Source organism: Furipterus horrens, unplaced genomic scaffold (genome assembly GCF_987537825.1).
Source record: "Furipterus horrens unplaced genomic scaffold, mFurHor1.1.pri manual_scaffold_4, whole genome shotgun sequence".
Classification (NCBI taxonomy): domain Eukaryota; kingdom Metazoa; phylum Chordata; class Mammalia; order Chiroptera; family Furipteridae; genus Furipterus; species Furipterus horrens.
Genome location: NW_028327174.1, coordinates 140,231,019 through 140,250,531, shown reverse-complemented (window position 1 = coordinate 140,250,531; position 19,513 = coordinate 140,231,019). Strand labels below are relative to the sequence as shown.

The 19,513-nt window shown below is 37.3% G+C and overlaps 2 protein-coding genes across 2 annotated transcripts in view; both read left to right on the top strand.

Moving 5' to 3' along the window:
* CCDC171 (coiled-coil domain containing 171) overlaps nucleotides 1–19,513 on the top strand; it is a 298,734-nt gene that overhangs the window by 171,433 nt on the left and 107,788 nt on the right. The gene's annotated exons all lie outside the window — the stretch shown is intronic.
* Nucleotides 4,911–5,531, top strand: LOC150012947 (large ribosomal subunit protein eL20). Its single transcript, XM_090275820.1, has one exon. It carries the CDS (start codon nucleotides 4,941–4,943, stop codon nucleotides 5,469–5,471), a length of 531 nt encoding a protein of 176 aa, XP_090131946.1. The 5' UTR covers nucleotides 4,911–4,940; the 3' UTR covers nucleotides 5,472–5,531.

Here is a 19,513-nt window from a genome sequence, read left to right as displayed (position 1 = left end):
TGGGACTTTTTGATTACTGCTTCAATTTTGCTAGTTGTTATCAGTCTATCCAGGATTTATGCTTCTTCTTGATTCAATTTTGGAAGATAATATGTTTCCAGAAATTTGTCCATTTCACTCAGGTTGTCCAATTTCTTGGGCTATAGCCGTTTATAGTAATTTCTTACACTCCTTTTTATTTTTGTGGTACTGGTTGTTATTTCTCCTCTTTTGTTTCTGATTTTATTTATTTGGGCCCTCTTTTTTTCTTGATGAGTCTGGTTAAAGGCTTGTTGATTTTGTTTATCTTTTCGAAGAACCAGCTCCTGGGTTTATTGATTGAATTATTCTTTTGGTCTCTGTCATTTAATTCTGCTCTGATCTTGATGATTTTCTTCCTTCCGCTCACTCTGGGATTAGTTCTTGTAGATGTAGGGTTAAGTCATTTATTTGAAAATTTTCTATTTTTTTTAGGTAGGCCTGTATTGCTATAAATTTCCCTCTCAGGACTGCCTTTGCTGTATCCTATAGGTTTTGGCCATTGTGTGTTCATTTTCATTTGTTTCCAGAAACTTTTTGATATCTTCCTTGATCTCATTGTTAACCCATTCATTATTTAATAGCATATTATTCAGTCTCCATGAATTTGAATGTTTTTGAGTTTTTCTCTTGGGGTTGATTTCTAGCTTTAAGCTGTTATGATCCGAGAAGGTGCTTGATATAATTTCAATTTTCTTGAATTTGTTGAGGCTTATTTTGTGTTCTTTCGTGAGAAAGAAGAATAACATAGGAGGGATCACAATACCTGATATGAAACTATATTACAAGGCCACTGTAATCAAAACAGTTTGCTACTGGCATGCAAACAGACACATAGATCAATGGAACAAAATAGCGAGCCCAGAAATAAACACAGGTCTCTATGGTCAATTAATATTTGACAAAGGGGACAGGAGCATAAAAAGGAGTAAAAATAGCCTCTTCAACAAATGGTGCTGGGAGAACTGGACAGGTACATGGAAAAAAAATGAAACTAGACCACCAACTTACACCATACACCAGAAGAAACTCAAGATAGATAAAAGACTTAAATGTAAGTTGTGACACCATATAAATCCTAGAGGAAAACATAGGCAGGGAAATTTCATATATCCCATGCAGCAATATTTTTGCTGATATTTCCTAGGGCAAGGGAGATAAAGGAAAGAAAAAACAAATGGGACTACATCAAACTAAAAAGCTTCTGCTTGGTTGAAGAAAACATCAGCAAAATGAAAAGGGAACCAACCATATGGCAAAACATATTTGCCAATGATACCTCAGACAAGGGTTTGATCTCCAAAATATATAAAGAACTTATACCACTCAACACCAGGAAGACAAACAATCCAATTAACAATGGGCAAAGGATCTGAACAGACACTTCTCCAAGAAGGACATACAGAGGGCCCATAGGCATATGAAAGGTTGATCAACGTCACTAACCATCAGAGAGATGCAAATTAAAATCACAATGTGATACCACCTCACACCTGTCAGAATAGCCATCATTAACAAATCAACAAACAAGTGCTGGCAAGGATGTGGAGAAAAGGGAACCCTAGTGCATTGTTGGTGGGAATGCAGACTGGTGCAGCCACTATGGAAAATAGGATGGAATTTCCTCAAACAACTAAAAATGGAACTGCCTTTTGATTCAGCAATCCCACTGCTGGTATTATATCCTAAGAATCCTGAAACACCAATTCGAAAGAACCTGTGTACCCCTATGTTCATAGCAGCATTATTTACAACAGTCAAATGCTGGAAACAGCCTAAGTGCCCATCTGTAATGAGTGGATCAAAAACTGTGGTACATTTACACAATGGAGTACTATGCAGCAGAGAGAAAGAAGAAACTCCTACCTTTCACGGCAGCATGGATGGAACTGGAGCTAAATGAAATAGGCCAAGTGATGAAAGAAAATACCATATGATCTCACCTACAGCAGGAACCTAATGAACAAAGAAACAGATGAGCAAAATAGAACCAGAGGCAAGGAAACAAGGAACAGACTTACAGTGACCAGAGGGGAGGGAGAAGGGGGTGAAGGGTGGAAAGAAGGGAAATGAACAGGTATAAATGACCCATGAACATGGACAACAGGGTGAGGATTGACTGTGGGAGGGGGGGGGGGGGCAGTAGAGAGCAATGGGGAAAAATTTGGGACAACTGTAATAGAACAACAATAAAAAAAGAAAAGAAAGAAAACAAAAGATGAATTAATGTTTTACTTTGTAAGATTAATAGTTATTTCTAACATAAAGTGATAAAGCTAGGGATTTGTTTGGGAAATGCAAGAGATTATGATTTTAATTTTTGATTTTATTTAATTTGCAAAGATGATGATTTTGAATGAGGAAATTTATGATTGGTCATTGTAGCAAAGTGTTGTCAAAGATGTGTGGTGTAGATGAAATACCTTGAAGATGTGAAAGAAAGAGCTGACAAATGTAAGAAAGATCTGTTTGGATGGCAGTAAGAAAAAGAGGAAGTTTAGAAAAACAGGACCTAGAAAAGCCTTATGTGAAAAATTTCATTGAAAGTGTGTTCAGTGGTGTCAGTGCCCAGAAATATCATGTAGTAAGTTTGCATCGGTGTTGAAAAATGTTTAAAATACATGTATATCTGTATATTCTTAGATTTATATGTAGAAACTCTTTAAAAGAAGATAGTTTTCAAAAGCAAGATTTATTCACCAGATAGCTGTTTCTTCCCCAAGTACATCTTAGTTTATCGGGGGAGTATATAGAAGGGTATATACGTCAATGTGATACAAAATAGAGAAGGCCATCACAGAGACAGAGGCTGCTCAGAAGCCTGAATGATATTGTTAGTGAAAATTGTAGGTTGTCAGGGAGTTGTTGAGTTTTACATTAAAATTCTTCTATTTTTCTGTGTAAATTTTTCTTTTTTTCTAGAAACAGGTCAGAAAATAAGCTTCTATTGATTTAAGAAAAAATCAGCAGGATTTGTGTATCTTCAGTTCATAAGTGAGCTTTCTCTTTCCTGATATACAGAAGCTGGGAACTGGATATTGGCAAAAAGAATCCTGCACCTGTTAGGGGAACGGTGGAAGTTTTAATGGCAAATGGCACCAGATGTTAGACCTTGGCCCTTGATTTTGGCTAAGAAAGAATTAAGAGCAAACACCTCAAATACAAGCAAAAGTTTATTTAGAAAGTCACGGAAGTAGAAAAGGTGAGCCACCTGGGCTTCATGGGCTCAGGAAACAAGCTACAGTGGCAAAATTAGGGCCCTGCAAGCTTAGGAGAAAGAAAGGCAATGAAAATGCAGCTGGGGGGAGGGGAGGAGGAAAGGGGCGGGTGTGCTTTACAGAGAGCATACCTCAGTAAAAAAGGGGTTTGGGGAAGGCGTGGTATGCTCTAGAGAGAGCGCCAGTATGCGTGTGCTCTGGGTCCTTTGTCTTGAGGGTTTTTATCTGGAAGTCTGCAGGGAGGATCTCAGTGGAATATTCATCAACTTTCCAGATGTGTGCTTCCCAGGTTGTGATCTCTACTGATTGGTCGGTGTCAGGGTAGGGGGTCATTAGCACTGCAGTTGGTCCTGATGTCAGCCATGGTGTTACTCTGCCTGGCCTTGTGGCTTTTCTGGGTCTGGAGCTAAAACACAGCTGAAGCCTAGATGTTATCTCTAGTTTGACCAAAACTCTGACTGTGGTTAGCAGACTGAGGCTTTGTTCCTGTGATTATTTGATGAGGGTTAGAACTTCATTGTTCTGAGAGCTTAATGCTTAAAGAAGAAGTCAAGCAAAGGAGGCATATGAGGCTATTTTTGCCCCCCACCCCCACCCCCGGTCACTTCTCCTCTAAAGGGGTCTGTCACATGACTAGTGACATTCCAGGGGAGGAATGGTCAGGGGAGGGTTCAAGCCACATGACCAGCGATATGCTGAAGGAGGAAAGGTCACTTTGTGGGGTGAGGTCCCATCCTACAATATATAGTTTTTCCCAGTTTTTCCCATTGCTAGGTACCTGGGGCTTTCTGCCCTGGTGACCTTCTGTACCTGGCCTATCATCCTTGCTCTGCTTGTGTCTGTCTAACTGCCTATTATATCAGAATGAGAGGCTGGATTTCATATGCCAAAGAATAGCAAACATTTAGTTTGTTTATTAAGTGATTACTGTGTCTGGCTCTCTGCTAGGTACTTGAACTATTTCATCACATTCAGTCCTTAAAACAACCTGTGAAAGAGGCAGCATAATTTCCACATTAGGAAAATAACACTCAGGGATGTTAGTAATTTGACAAAGTTTCCTCAGCTAGCAAGTATTAAAGTAGGAATTTGTGTTTAGATTTGTTGGCTTTAAATTCTTACTCATTTATTACAACTGGTGTGTGGATGGGGAATGAAAATAGTAGATATAGATTTTTACTTCTGAGGAATTAACAGTGACAAAAAGAAAAGATAATGCAGTATTCCCTCACTTATTGTGGGTATTACGTTCTAGACCCCCCCCTGCGATAGGTGAAAATCTGCAAAGTAGGAACCTTACATTTATTTTAGTATTTATATATATTTTAAGGCATTTTAAACCTTCCCACACACTTATAAACCATTCCCAGTCCCTTGTTAACCTTTCCCACTTCCTTATTAACCTTTTCCACACTTTTATAAACACTACTTATGTTCTTAAAACATATTCTACACTCTTAAACCTATGTAACTTTAACAACATAAGTATACAGTTCCGCAAAATCCCATGATATAGTGAAAAATCTGTGATAAATAAATATAATATTTTAAAAAATCCCGCGATACAGTGAGGCCGCTATAAGTGAACCGCGATATAGAGAGGGACTACTGTACATGATAACCTGAAAGGAGATTATGGTCAAGTGAAGTTTAAAGAAATTAGGACCGCCTTTTGTGGGTGGTGGCGAACGTGAAGAGAGTGCTATGAAGGCGTCGGGCACGCTGCGAGAGTACAAGGTGGTGGGGCGCTGCCTGCCCACCCCTAAGTGCCGCACACCGCCCCTCTACCGCATGCGCATCTTTGCACCTAACCATGTTGTTGCCAAGTCTCGCTTCTGGTACTTTGTGTCTCAACTTAAGAAGATGAAGAAATCTTCAGGGGAAATTGTCTACTGTGGGCAGGTGTTTGAAAAATCCCCTCTTAGGGTGAAGAACTTCGGTATCTGGCTGCGCTATGACTCCCGCAGTGGGACCCACAACATGTACCGGGAGTACCGGGACCTGACCACCGCAGGCGCTGTCACCCAGTGCTACCGAGACATGGGGGCTCGGCACCGTGCCCGCGCCCACTCAATCCAGATCATGAAGGTGGAGGAGATTGCAGCCAGCAAGTGCCGCCGACCGGCTGTCAAGCAGTTCCATGACTCCAAGATCAAGTTCCCGCTGCCCCATCGGGTTCTTCGTCGCCAGCACAAGCCACGCTTCACCACCAAGAGGCCCAACACCTTCTTTTAGATGCAGAGCCTCCCTGTCCCCTGGTCTGCCCAAATAAACTCCTTGGGAAAACAAAACAAAAAAAAAAAAAAAAAAAAAAAAGAAATTAGGACCACCTAGGTAAGCCTGAATTGAAAGCCATGATTCTGAAAAAACATAAAGATGAGATTGAGAATGAGAAGAAAGGAAGAGAGAAAAAGATCTGAAGATGTGAGATTGGATGAACAGGGAACCATGAAAGTTACTAATTTCAGGGTCTAAAAAATTTTAAATTTAAATTACTATGAATCTACTTACCACGTTTTCTCTTTACTAAGAAGACATAGCAGTGTCCTCTGGCAAGGGAAACAAAAGAAAAAAAAATGGAACTACATCAAACTAAAAAGCTTTTGCACAACAAAGGAAACCATCAACAAAATGAAAAGACAACCCACTGAATGGGAGAACATATTCGCCAATGATGCACCTGGTAAGGGGTTAGTATCCAAAATTTATTAAGAACTTACAAAACTCAACATTAAAAAAACCAGACAGTCCAATTAAAAAAGGGCAAAGCACCTGATTAGACACTTCTCCAAAGAGAACCTACACATGGCCAATAGACATATGTAAAGATGTTCAGCATCACTAATAATCAGAGAGATGCAAATAAAAACCACAATGAGATACCACCTCACACCAGTCAGAATGGCCATCATCAATAAATCAACAAACAACAAGTGCTGGCGAGGAAGTTGAGCAAAGGGAGCCCTAGTGCACTGTTGGTGGGAATGCAGACTGGTACAGCCACTGTGGAAAGCTGTTTGGAGTTACCTCAAAAATTAAAAAATGGAACTGTCTTATGACTCAGAGATTTCACTTCTGGGAATTTATCTGAAAAAATTTGAAACAATATGAGTATGCACTTCTATGTTCATTGCAGCATTATTTATAATTGCCAAGATTTGAAAGCAGCTCCAGTGTCCATCAGTAGATGAGTGGGTCAAAAAGCTGTGGTATATTTACACAATAAATTACTACTTGGCCATAAAAAAGAAGGAAATCTTTCTTTTTTTTGACAGCACAAATGGACCTGGACAGTATTATGCTAAGTGGAATAAGCCTGTCAGAGAAAGACAAGTATCACATGGTTTCACTCATATACGGAATCTAATGAACAAAATGAACTGACAAACAAAATAGAGACAGACTCATAGATATAGAATAGGCTGACAGCTGTAAGGTTGGGGGTGGTCTCGGTAGGGAGGCAGGGATTAAGCAAAATGAGAAGAAAACTCATGGACACCGACAACAGTGTGGTGATTGACGGTGATGGGGAGGAGCTGGAGGAGGGTATAGGGGCGATAAATGATGATGAAAGGAGACCTGACTTGGGGTGGTGAATATACAGTAGTGTACAGATGATGTGTTGTAGAATTATGTACCTGAAACTTGTATAATTTTATAAAATTCAATAAAAGGGAAAAAAATACTAGAAAAGAAGAATCTGCAAAACTTGTTATGCAAGAGATTTGTTACATATGTTAAAACTGTGTTTAAGATATATGTGAGAACTATGCATCATAATGATAGCAAATAGTATATAAAGAAGCTCACTACTAAATGAGTGAGATTCGGAAGTATGTGTAGACTGTTAAGAATAATAAGTTTATCTGTTGTCTTTGGTGTTCCTATGGACTTGAGATTTGAGTAGATCAGTGGTCCTTGAGCAGTGATACAATTGTTAGTACCCAGAAAATTCCTTGTCGCAATGCTGTTTGGGGCAGTTTTTATATTTTCATACGTGACTAAGGCATTAAGTGAGTATCGAGTTTAAGGTATCCTTACAACCAAGTGTTTTTTGTTGGTGGTGCAGAGTTCTCAGAAGTGAGACATGGAAGATCCACCAGATCTAGATAACCTATTGAAATTTACTTTAGCTTTAAACGTTTTAGTTGTGCTGTAACCAGGTACCCAAACAGCCTCTCGGGTATTATCATTCATGTGTTCTATAGTGGTGGAAGAAAGTAGAGGTTTTTATTTTCTAACTTCTGTACTACTGTTCGCTGATTATTAGAAGGAAAGCATATTAGAAAAGATATTTCTCCCAAACAAAACAAATCAACCCCCTAACAACTACGTGTGTTTTCAATAATTTCTAATAATAATAAAGTCCATATAGGAAGTGCAGACATTGAAAATTAGATATTATCCTTTAATGCAGTTCCCTTTCTCATGTGAAATCACATCCCCAAAGTCTTTGAACATAATGTCTAAAACGTACTTTTTCCTCTAAAATACTGATTCTAGGCTTATAATTGGGAATAGAAAGTAAAGATTGGATATTAGGGCAATCGAGAACCTCTTGGTATTGTGCTTAGTTGCAGTTTTATAGAGAGATTTCAAACACTGTTCAAGAATTGTGTAGAAAATGAACATAGAGATCCTGTTGAAGAATTTCTTTCAAGTTGAGTGATTTATTTTATTATAAATGAGTTCCTTTCAGCCATTTAGCAAATTTGGCTCTTTTTCCTCTTTTCTTAAGGCCATATTTTTTTCTTTTTAAAGGCCATATCTTAATTTCTATGATCATAAAACTGCTTTGAAAGGTACTTTTTAAAAATGTTAGTAACTTCAAACAAACAAAATAGAAACAGACTCATAGATATAGAGAGGAGATTGATGGTTGCCAGAGAGGAGGGTGGTTGCAGGCAGGGTGAAAAAGGTGAAGGGATTAATAAGTACTAATTGGTAGTTACAGAATAGTCATAGGGATGTAGAATGCAGCCTAGGAAGTATAGCCAGTCATATTGTAATAACTATATATGGTGGCAGGTGGGTACTTGAAATATTGAGGAGATCACTATGTAAAGTATATGATTGTCTGACCACTATGGTGTACATCTGAAACTAATACAAAATAGTGTTGAATGTAAATTGTAATTGAAAAATAAAATAAAAAATAAAAGAAAGCAATAAAAAATGTTAGTAACTTCAAAGATCAAATTAAAGTGAAACCAGAAGTTAGATTATGTAAAAGAAGAGAGCTATCCTAGGATTATTTTTTTTTTTAGTGTTTAAGAATTAAAACCATACTTCACACTTTCTTAATCTTCTATTTCTATTAACTTATGAAACCTAGAACTGGAGGCTTAATGGCATTATTTCCACATTGTAATTATACTAATAAACATCTCTGTCCATGACCTTGGAATTTATAGCACAGCAGGAAAGATTTATTGACTTTACTTTGGAAGAAAAATGGGATTATTGCATAAGCAGATTGTATGCTAACCACATGTACTTGCGTACCATTTATTTCAGTTAGCTTGAACTGCAAGTATTTTTTAGATTTGCTTTCAAAAATAGAGAGGGTTCTTGTTAAATCCTGATTCCTGAGAGATCTTTGTTATGTTATTGAGTCAACTACAAAGTAACTGTTTTACCTTGAAATGTACAAAAGGAATCAATAGGCCTACAAAACTGCCTTTAAAAGACTGTTTGAAATAATATTTTCCTGGTAGCCTGAATATCAATGTATATAACTTTTTTGGGTTTCTTTCTTTCTTTGGTTTTGTTGCAATATTAAAGTCCCTTATAGTTAGAGGGTGTTTAGGTATGTGGCTTTGATTTATTTTTTTGTCCCCTGCCCTGGCCTCCTATTTGTTTGTCTTGCTCTTTGTAAAGAAGTTTTACTTACATGGAATTTTATTTAGGGTGCCTTTACTTTTCATCTTAATCAACTTCCCCCTGATCTCTATTCCCTTTTCACTAAAGTTTAAGTCTATAAAGATTATTATATTTTAAATTTTTGGTTGTGAAACATCATAGGCCGAGTAAGTGTACAGTGGGCTTTTCAGTGACATCCAAGTCAGATCTCTTTCTCCTGTAAGTTGACATTATTTGGCTAAGGCTGGCATTTGATCTCTTGGTAGTCAATCCTTAAATGGAACTATGTTTTAGTTTGAAATATACATTTGTCTTAAAACCAGAGTTTTCAAGTATATCTCAACTATTTGGAATTTTTGTAAATAATATTTCATTTACATTCGTCGTTGGCAGCCGTCCGTCTCGAGAGACGATGGTGTAGCTTCTTAAGAGTCTATCTGCACCGCCGAGAATGGCTGTGCAGTCAGTCCGACTCGGGAGTGACACGGTATCTGTCTCCTCCCGTGTTGAATCGACATCTTGCGATGACGCTGGAGTGTCCTCTCCAGTGAAGCTGAAGCTACAGAGCCTGGGCAGGGTGATATGGAGGGTCTGCTGTTGCCCATGCAGCAGACCCCCCCTCTCTTCGCAGCTGAAGGGTCCAAGGGAAAGACGGAGTCAATACAGCTTGGCTTCAGGTGCGCCACAGGAGTTGCCGGTGTTGACTACAACGTCAAACCGCCTTAGGGACTCCGGCTCCGGATTTTCTGTCGGGGTTTACTCCCTTAGCTTTTCCCCTGAAGAGGTATGCCGCAAGGCAGCGGAGGTTTTTTGGAGTCAGAGTTTTCCTTCATTTACATTAAGCCACATAAAATATATAATGACTAAAGTTGACTTTTGCCATTGTTAAATGAGAGCCTAAGTTCTGGGATTAATTGAATTGATAATATACTAAAAGTACATTATGTAATATAAACATGTAATTTTATAATGTTATGACTTGTATTTCATGGAAGAGGCTCTGTAATCTTGTAAACCTCTGTTGTGGACTGTGGCTTCAGGGACTGTGTAAATTTTTTTAGCATTTGTCCTTGTGTTAGGTATTATATTCTCAGCACTCTGCTAAGTAATTTTCTGATAGTATCTCATCTAATCTTTAAAATTATTTTTGAGAATAAGATTGTTACCCATAATTTAAAGATGAGGAAGCCAATGCATAGAGAATTTGACCTGCTCCAGGTCGTAGAGCTAGCAATTGATACAATAAGGAACTGAATGAACCCAGAGGTGTTTATTGATGATGATAATAGTAAGATTTTTCTCTATTAGAAAAATTATTTCTTTTGAATGCACTGTAAATATAACCCAAATTGTATACTTTAATTCCAAACAGTCCATGGTTAACTCTGAGAATACTTTATTTCTTGTTTCAATGGACCCATTTTTAAATTAGTAAATAGTACTTTATAACTTAAAGGGCTAATCAAAATTTATTTACTCTCTGAATAAGTTTGTTTTAATTTTCATTAATCTGAGAATTAGTGGTGGTTTTACTTCAAAAACGTTTAACTGTGATCAATTATAGTAATCAATTTTAGAATATTATATTTGTAATGGAATGAGGATAAATATAAATGCCTCAGACTTCAGAGGTTATTATCTAATTATATGTTTGTATATCTGACATGATTACATGACAATGTTTAAATCACTTTAAAGGTAATTTTACTGCTATGTGGGGCTATTTATTCTAAAATCATTAAATCATTCTGTTTATATGAAACATTTAATTAACATGCTCAAGTTTTATTTGGAAGGTCAGTATATTTCACTGTTCCATCACTAACTTAACATGCTATTTCAGAAAACACTAGTGTGTATTAAACTTGAAAAATTGTATTTTATTTTAGTATTTTCACAATTAAAATGTTTTCTAGGGAATGATTTTGTAGTGCTTTGATATTATGGAATGCTGGAAAATATTATTTACTATGTTTTAATTTTAAAAACAAAGTAGTATTAACCTCTATAAAATTAGAATGCTGAAACTATAAAGGGTAAAACATATTTGTCTGTTTTGTCTTCTGATAGCAAAAACCTGGCTAAATTCCAAAATGTATAATAGTTAGGGAGGTATATGTACTCTACAAGGATTATTGTTAAGAGTACCAACAAGAAAATCACTATGATGGATGAAACAGGAAACACCTTTATAGTGCTTTTATCTTATTTCAGGAGTGAAGTCAGAGTATCAAAGCAGACCAAAATCATCAAGAGTGCTTCTGTGATGGAAATAGAATTCATCTGTTTTTCTGATCTGAGTCCTGTGACATAGAACAGACATAGAATCCCGTGGAATTTAGAAAATCATTTATCTGTAAAGCATGTGTATTTAGGTATTCTATGCCATGTCATGGCTAAAATTCTTGAAAAGAGGCACCTTTAATTATGGAGGGTGTTTTGACAAAATCCCCTGAGACAGATGAATTTGTATTTGGATGTGACTGTCAAAAATACTAAGGCCCTTACTGCTTACTTTCTGGAAAGGAAACAAATCATTGAAAATGTCTTTCCCAAGGAGTTGGATAAAAGATAGTGACTAAATGCATATTATACACCCCCCCCCACACTCACACTCACCATTTGATAAAACATTATATAACTGATTAGTTTCCTGCTCTTATTTAGTAGAGCATATTTAAAAAACCAATTTCAGTTACTGTTGTTATGAAAGCTTAAATTTAAACTAAGATTTTGTGATGAAAATTGATCTTATAAAAATTGTGTTAATTGCATTTTTTTGGTTACATAAAATTTATACAAATTCTGTTGAAAATAATGGCAAAATACTAATAAGAAAAAGTATTTCTGTTGCCATTTCTTGTGCATACTTTTCAAATTTTAAATGAATATATTTATATTGCATGCACTTTGTAATGTATCAATTATATATATATTTTACAACAGTGTTGTAATAACCCTTTTATTTATTTTAATTTTTAAAATTGAATTTATTGTGATGACATTGTTAATAAAATTATACAGGTTTCAGGTGCACAGTTCTACAACACATCATCTGTATATCTTATTGTGTGTTCCTCACCCCAAGTCAGGTCTCCTTTCATCACCATTTATCCTCTCTTTACCCTCTTCTACCTTCCCATATCCCCCTTTCCCTCTGGTAATCACCATACTATTGTCTTTATCTATGAGATTTTTTTGTTTGTTTCTCTTAATTTCTTCAACTTTTTTTACTCAGCCCCCAAAACCCTCCCCTCTGACAGCTGTCAACCTGTTCACTATACCTATGAGTCTTTCTATTTTGTTTGTCAGTTCATTTTGTTCATTAGATTCCACATATGAGTGAAACCGTGTGATACGTGTCTTTCTCTGACTGTCTTATTTCACTTAGCATAATACTGTCCAGATCCATTCATGCAATAAAAAAGGGTAAGATTTCCTTCCTTTTTTTTTTTTTTTTTTTACGGCCAAGTAGTATTCCATTGTGTTAACGTACCACAGCTTTTTGACCCACTCATCTACTGATGGACACTTGAGCTGCTTTCAGATCTCGGCGATTATAAATAATGCTGTAATGAACATAGGAGTGCATACTCATGTTCTTTCAAATTAGTGTTTCAGGTTTTTTCAGATAAATTCCCAGAAGTGGAATCTCTGGGTCATAAGGCATTTCTCTTTTTGATTTTTTGAGGTAACTCCATACAGTTTTCCACAGTGGCTGCACCAATCTGCATTCCCAACAACAGTGCACAAGGGTTCACTTAGTTCCACATCCTCGCCAGCACTTGTTGTTTGTTGACTTATTAATGATAGCCTTTCTGGCAGGTGTGGGGTGATATCGCATTGTGGTTGTAATTTGCATTTCTCTGATGATTAGTGATGTTGAACATCTTTTCACATGTCTATTGGCCATTTTTTATATCCTCTTTGGGAAAGTGTTTATTCAGGTGCTTTGCCCATTTTTGAAGTGAATTGTTTGCTTTTTTGGTGTTGAGTTTGTAAATTGTTTATAAACTTTAGATATTAACCCCTTATCAGATGTATCATTGGTGAACATGTTCTCCCATTCAGTGGGTTGTCTTTTCATTTTGTTGATGGTTTCCTTTGCTGTGCAAAAGCTTTTTAGTCTGATGTAGTTCCATTTGTTTATAATATTTTTTCTTTTGTCCCCTTGCCTGAGGAGATACAGGGTGGGGCAAAGTAGGTATACAGTTGTGAGTATGCAAAACACAGAATTTATTTTTGTATTATTATTTATTAATTATTGTATTGTTTTTCATATGAACAACTGTAAACCCACTTTTGCCCCACCCTGTATATCTGGTTAAAGGTTTGTCGATCTTGTTTATCTTTTTAAAGTTCTTGGCTTCATTGAAATTTTGTATTGTGTTTTTAGACTTGATTTTGTTTATTTCTGTCTGATCGTTATTATTTGCTTTTTTTCCTACTTGTTTTGGGCTTTGTTGTTCTCTTTCTATTTCTTTAAGTGTAAGTTAGATTGTTTATTTGAGATTTTTCTTGTTGCTTGAAATAGGCCTGTAATGCTATGTCTTTTTCTCTTAGGACTGCTTTTTCTGTGTGCCACACATTTTGGGTTGTTGTGTTCTTATTTTCATTTGTTTCAAGATTTGTTTCTTTTGACCACTTCATTGATTTTATTGTTGACCCATTCATCGTTAAGTAACATGTCATTTAGCCTTCATGTCTTTGTGTGGTTTTTAGTTTTTTTCTTGTGATTCACTTCTAATTGCATACATTATGGTAAGAGAAGATGCTTGGTATAATTTCAATCTTTCTAAATTTATTGAGACATGTTTTATATTTTTGAACTTGGGAATGTATATCCTGCTGCTTTGTATTTTCGTGGTGTCATCTTTGGGGTGAAATGCTCTGAAGGTATCAGTGAAATCCATCTGATTTAGTGTGTCATTTAAGGCCACTATTTTCTTGTTGACTTTTTTAGTCTGGAAGATCTATTTATTGGTGTCAATAGGATGTTAAAATCCCCAAGTATGACTATATTACTGTCGATCTCTCCCTTTACATCTATCAAGCTTTGCTTTATATATATTTTTGCTTCTATGTTAGGTGCCTAAATATTTACAAGGGTTATAGTCTCTTGCTGGATTGCCCCCTTTATCATTATGTAGTGTTCTTCATTGTTTCTTACTACAGTCTTTGTTTTAAAGTCTTATTTTGTTAGATGTAAGTATTGGTACTTCAGCTTTTTTTTTTTAATTTCCATTTGTATGAAATATATCTTTCCATCCCTTTACTTTTAGTCTGTGTGTATCTTTCATTCTTAGGTGGGTCTCTTGTAGACAACATGTATATGGACATTGTTTTCTTGCATTCAGCTACCCTAAGTCTTTGGATTGAAGCATTGACCGTTTACATTTAAAGGGATTATTGATAGGCATGTATTTATTTCCATTTTATTCTTTTAACTATTTTCTCTGTTCTTTTTCCTCCTCCTCCTTCTCCTTATTCTTTTTCTTCTCCTTCTCTTCCTCCTTCTTCTTCATCCTTTAAGTTTCTTGCAATTCTGGTTTGGTGGTAATGAATTCCTTTAGCTTATTCTTATCTGTGAAGCTCTTTGTTTCTCCTTCAAATTTAAATGATAGCCTTACTGGGTAAAGTAGTCTTGGTTGTAGGTACTTGCTGTTCATCACTTGGAATACTTCATGCTAATCCTTCTGGCCTGAAAACTTTTTGTTGAGAAATCAGCTGATAGTCTTATGGGAGCTCCCTTGAAGGTAACTGTCTTGCTCTTGCCTCTTTTAAGATTCTCTCTTTGTCTTTAACTTTTGTCATTTTAATTATGATGTATCTTGGTGTGGACCTCTTTGGGTTCATCTTGTTTGGGACTCTGTGCTTCTTGGACTTGTGTGTTTTTTTTTCTTCAACAGGTTAGGGAAATTTTCAGTATTACTTCTTCAAATAGGTTCTCAATCCTTGCTCTCTCTCTTCTTCTGGAACTCTTGTGATGTAGATGTTGTTATACATCATGTTGTCCCAAAAGTCCCTTAAATTTGTCTCATTAAAAATTTTTTTTCCCTGCTCTGATTGTTTTATTTGTTTTTTGTTACCTTGTCTTCCTAATTGCTGATTCGATCCTCTGCTCCACCCAACCTACTGTTTATTCCTTCTTGTGTATTCCTCATTGTAGATATTGTATTCTTCATTTATGACTCATTCTTTTTTTTTTTAAATGGTTTCTATGTCCTTTTTTATGCTGTTGTAGTTCTTGCTAAGATCTTTGAGCATTCTTATAACCATTTTTTTGAACTCTATATCTGATAAGTTGCTTGCTTCCATTTCATTTAAATCTTTTACTGGGGGTTTCTCCTGTTCTTTCATTTGGGGCATGTTTCTTTTTCTCCCCATTTGGTTGCCTGTTTTGTTTGTTTCTTGTATTAGGTAGATTTGCTATGACTCTAAGTCTTGCTAGGATGCCTTATGTAGTAGGTGTCCTGTGGGACCCAGTGGCACAGAGTCCTCAATCACTAGAGCTGAGTGCTCCAGGAATGTGCCTTTTATGGGTTATGTGGACCCTCCTGTTGTAATGGAATCTTTATTGCTATTGGCTTGTTTGTGTGTGGGGTTGACCCTTGGGCTGGCTGACTGTGAGGATCAGCACCAACCACAGTTGATGAACTGCTGTGCAGGTGCTGACCACATGAAGTAGAATTTGCCTCAGCAGAATCTGGTGCCTGCTGAGCTCTCCCTTTGGATATGCTGCCTGTGAAGCTATTTGGATCCTGTTCTGATGTTGTCTGAAGCAGGCCACTGGGTGCTTTGATTCTGGGGCTTCTTATAGAGGAACTCTGGTGTGAGATAATGTCATACACTGCCCGTGACTGGCCTTGGGCAACCTGTTTGAAGCTACAAGTGATCCACCATTTGCAGCTGCCTCTGGTGGTTCTGGGTGTGTGGGGGAAGGACAAAGCTGTGCACCAAGGCTGGCTTTTACGAGTACTGGTCCTTGGGGCATGTCAGTTAAAGTCCTAAGGCACCCTGAGATCTACCTCTACCTGTCCCTGCATGCCAGTTACCTGGTAGACTCAGTCACTGAAGGAGCCTCTGTCAGTATTCGAGTTGCATAAGGTAGGTAGGTTCTCAGTGAGTCACCAGGTAGGGGTGAGTGGTGTTCACCAGATTGATACAGGTTCAAACTTGGTGAGGGCACTTAGAAAATGTCCCAGAGTATACCAAGTCTAACTGCCACCTGCTGGGTGTTCTCACACCTTTGTCGTGGAATGACGTCTAAGGGAGTTGAGGCCAGCAGAGTTTATCAGGCCCAAACAGACCAAGATTTGGCCGTGTGAAGGGAAGGCTCTGCATCAGTCAGGCATGCTATGGAAAAATGCTCCCTATGCTAGATCTGTAGAACTCAGTTTGTCCCATATTCTTCCAGGAGCCCAATCTCAGCGGGGCAGGGCTGCTGGGAGTTGGGAGGATGGGTCTAGTGGATTTCCCATGAGGTGAAGGTGACAGTCTTGGTAGAAGTTGGGGAGAGCCAGAGCCACACAACTCAGTCTGTCCTGAATTCTGCCCAGGTCTCATAGGGAAGAGCCACTAGGAGTCAGGAGGAAGGAGCCACCAGGAGCTGAGAGAGTGTGGCTAGCAGATCTCCTGTGGCAGGGGGGCAGCAGTCAGGTTCTAAGGAAAGTGTGAGAAATGGTTCCCACCCCAAAGCTACACCACTCAGTCACTTACACCCCTTGAGTCTGCCCAGACCTCTACACGCTGGCTCAGACAGCTGACTCCTCAACAGGGCAAAAACTCCCACAGGGTCAGGCAACTTGGAGACCAGAACGAGTGGCTCTTGGTTTTTCTTAGGCTCATGCTGTGTGGAGGGAAGTGCTCCACCCAAGAAAGATAGTGTCTGCAACATGGGAGAATGACTCAGCGCAGGGATCCTGGCAGCTGTCCCTTCTGCTCTCTCCCCAGGGCCACAGACCGTGGTCTACCCTCACCCAACTCTAGTTTGCTCCACCTTTCCAGGGTTTGTGGCTGTGAATGAGGTTTTGTGTGTTGGTCCTTTATGGGGGTGCTTATGTCTCTAGGAAACACCTGTCTCTCCCTGGCAGACAGAATCCCCGCCAATTTTCATAGCCACTTATTATGTAGGTACCTCTTCCCAGCTCTGGTGCTCTGGGCTTGGAGTCCTGGCTTGGGGTTGAAATCCCACAGTCATCAGGGGGAACCCCCACAACTCAGATATCCCTCCAGAATCTCAACTGCCGCCCATGGGTGCAGAGCCAGCTCTTTTCATGTCTCTGCCCTTCCTCCAGTGTTGATGTGGCTTCTTTGGTAAATCCTTGGTAATAAGTTCTTCTCTTTAGTTAGTCTTCAGTTGGTTATTCAGGCTGATTGTTCTACATTTTAGTTGTAATTCCAGTTTGTTCCTAGGAGGAGGTGAGTGTAGCTTTCACCTCCTCTGCCACCATCTTGGGTCACAGACTAGTCCTTTTTCAAATTTAGAAATATATCATGGATATTTTAAAATGCCAATACATATTATTTATTTTTAAATATTTTATTTATTTATTTTTAGAGAGACAGGAAGGGAAGGAGAAAGAGAGGGAAAGAAACATTGATGTAAGAGAGAAACATCAGTCAGTTACCTCTTATACACACCTTGACTGGGGACTGAACCCAAAACCCAGACATGTGCCCTGACCGGGAATTTAACTGGTGAACTTTTGCTTTGAGGGACGATGCAAATCACCCGGTCAGGCCAATATTATTTATTTTTAAGAAGGTAAAGAAAAAGAACAAGGAATTGCTTAGACATATATTTTTCTTTTTAGATCTTTTAGAGTAGAAAATAATAAATTAAAATATGCATATGCTAAATATAAGGTAGGGAAGGTTTTGGAGGGAACTTTTATGAAATATAACTATAGAGATAAGTTTATTTTAATTTGTAATGTTCAAATCCAATATTTTTCTGTAAGATACTGGTATTTTTTATCATATATTTATACTGACTAAAAATCAAATGACTTGCTGTGGTTTTTAATATTTAATTAAAATCCATTTCTTTTGCTGGTGATACAATGTTGACTCAGAATATAAACTGATTTGGTAAAGTATCCATTGACAATTTCATGGCTGTATAAATTCTAGAGTATATAGCTACACGTAGGAGTAGGATTGTATTGGTTAGAATACCCTGTGTAATGTGTGGTAACAAATGACTCCAAAAATTTCAGTGGCTTTAGAAAAGTGATTTCTCACACGTTATTCATTCCCATCATGGATTAGCGGTGCTTCTACTTCATGGTTCCTCACCCTATGTATAAGGCTGATAGAGTTGACCATATCTTGAGCACTATTGGTTTCATGGTAAAAGGTTTCTATATGGGACATTACTTGTCTGTATCTTCTGGAAGTAATGTTATTTTACTTCTGTCCACATTGAATTGGTCAAAGAAAGTAACATGGGCACTCCCAAATCTGATAGTATGGGGAACATGTAATCTTCTTTCCAGAAGAGGCATTAACAGTTACAGATATCACTATAACAGGAGAGTTTACTTTCTCCTCGGGGATGTGAAACAAACACAGTCCACTACAGTAACTTTTTTTTTTTTTTACTTTATAAAATACAGAAAAGGAAAAGATGAAAAATCTGTTTTTTTGCCATATTGACTGGATTTGGTGTAACATTGCATTTTAATATATGTAGCTTTTATAACCTTTGGTAGGAGGGTTGAAAACAGGGAGCCATATGTCTTGTTGGCACTTTTCTCTCTTACATTATATTTCTTATTAATATAAAAATAAAAATATTATTCACTTTTGTTATGCTCTTTTTCTTTAAATAAACTTGAAAATTCTAGAATATGTAGACTGTTAGCCACATTCCATAAAGTATTTTCTAGGCTCTGTAAGCCATATGCCTGACATTTCAAGGAGTCACCACTAGATGGTGATCTCGCTCATTTAGAGAATAGAACAGTTGTGTGTTTTTCTTCAGGTGAATGGGTTGGTTACAGAGGTATCAGAAATGTAAATCATACTAACTTTAAGGGAAACTCTTTATAATCAAATGGTGCTGTTTACTGAGTACGTATATATACAAGTATACACACACACACTCCCTTACATGGAAATATTCCGTTTGAAACAAAGCTATAAAACAGTGTTTTGCTATATTATTACTTTCCCAGAATATGTATATGTCTATATATATAGTGTGTTTGTATATGTGTATATATACATTTTTACATATATATATATATTTTTTTCAAACACATACACAAGTTTTGCTAAGCACACTTTCTCAAGAGATTACACTGAGGCTTGGGTTCATCTTTCTGCCCTTTTCTAATACTTTGTTTGAATTTTCTAATTGTTGCTGAAACTATGGTTATTTTAGATGTGAGCCTTCATCTTCATTTTAA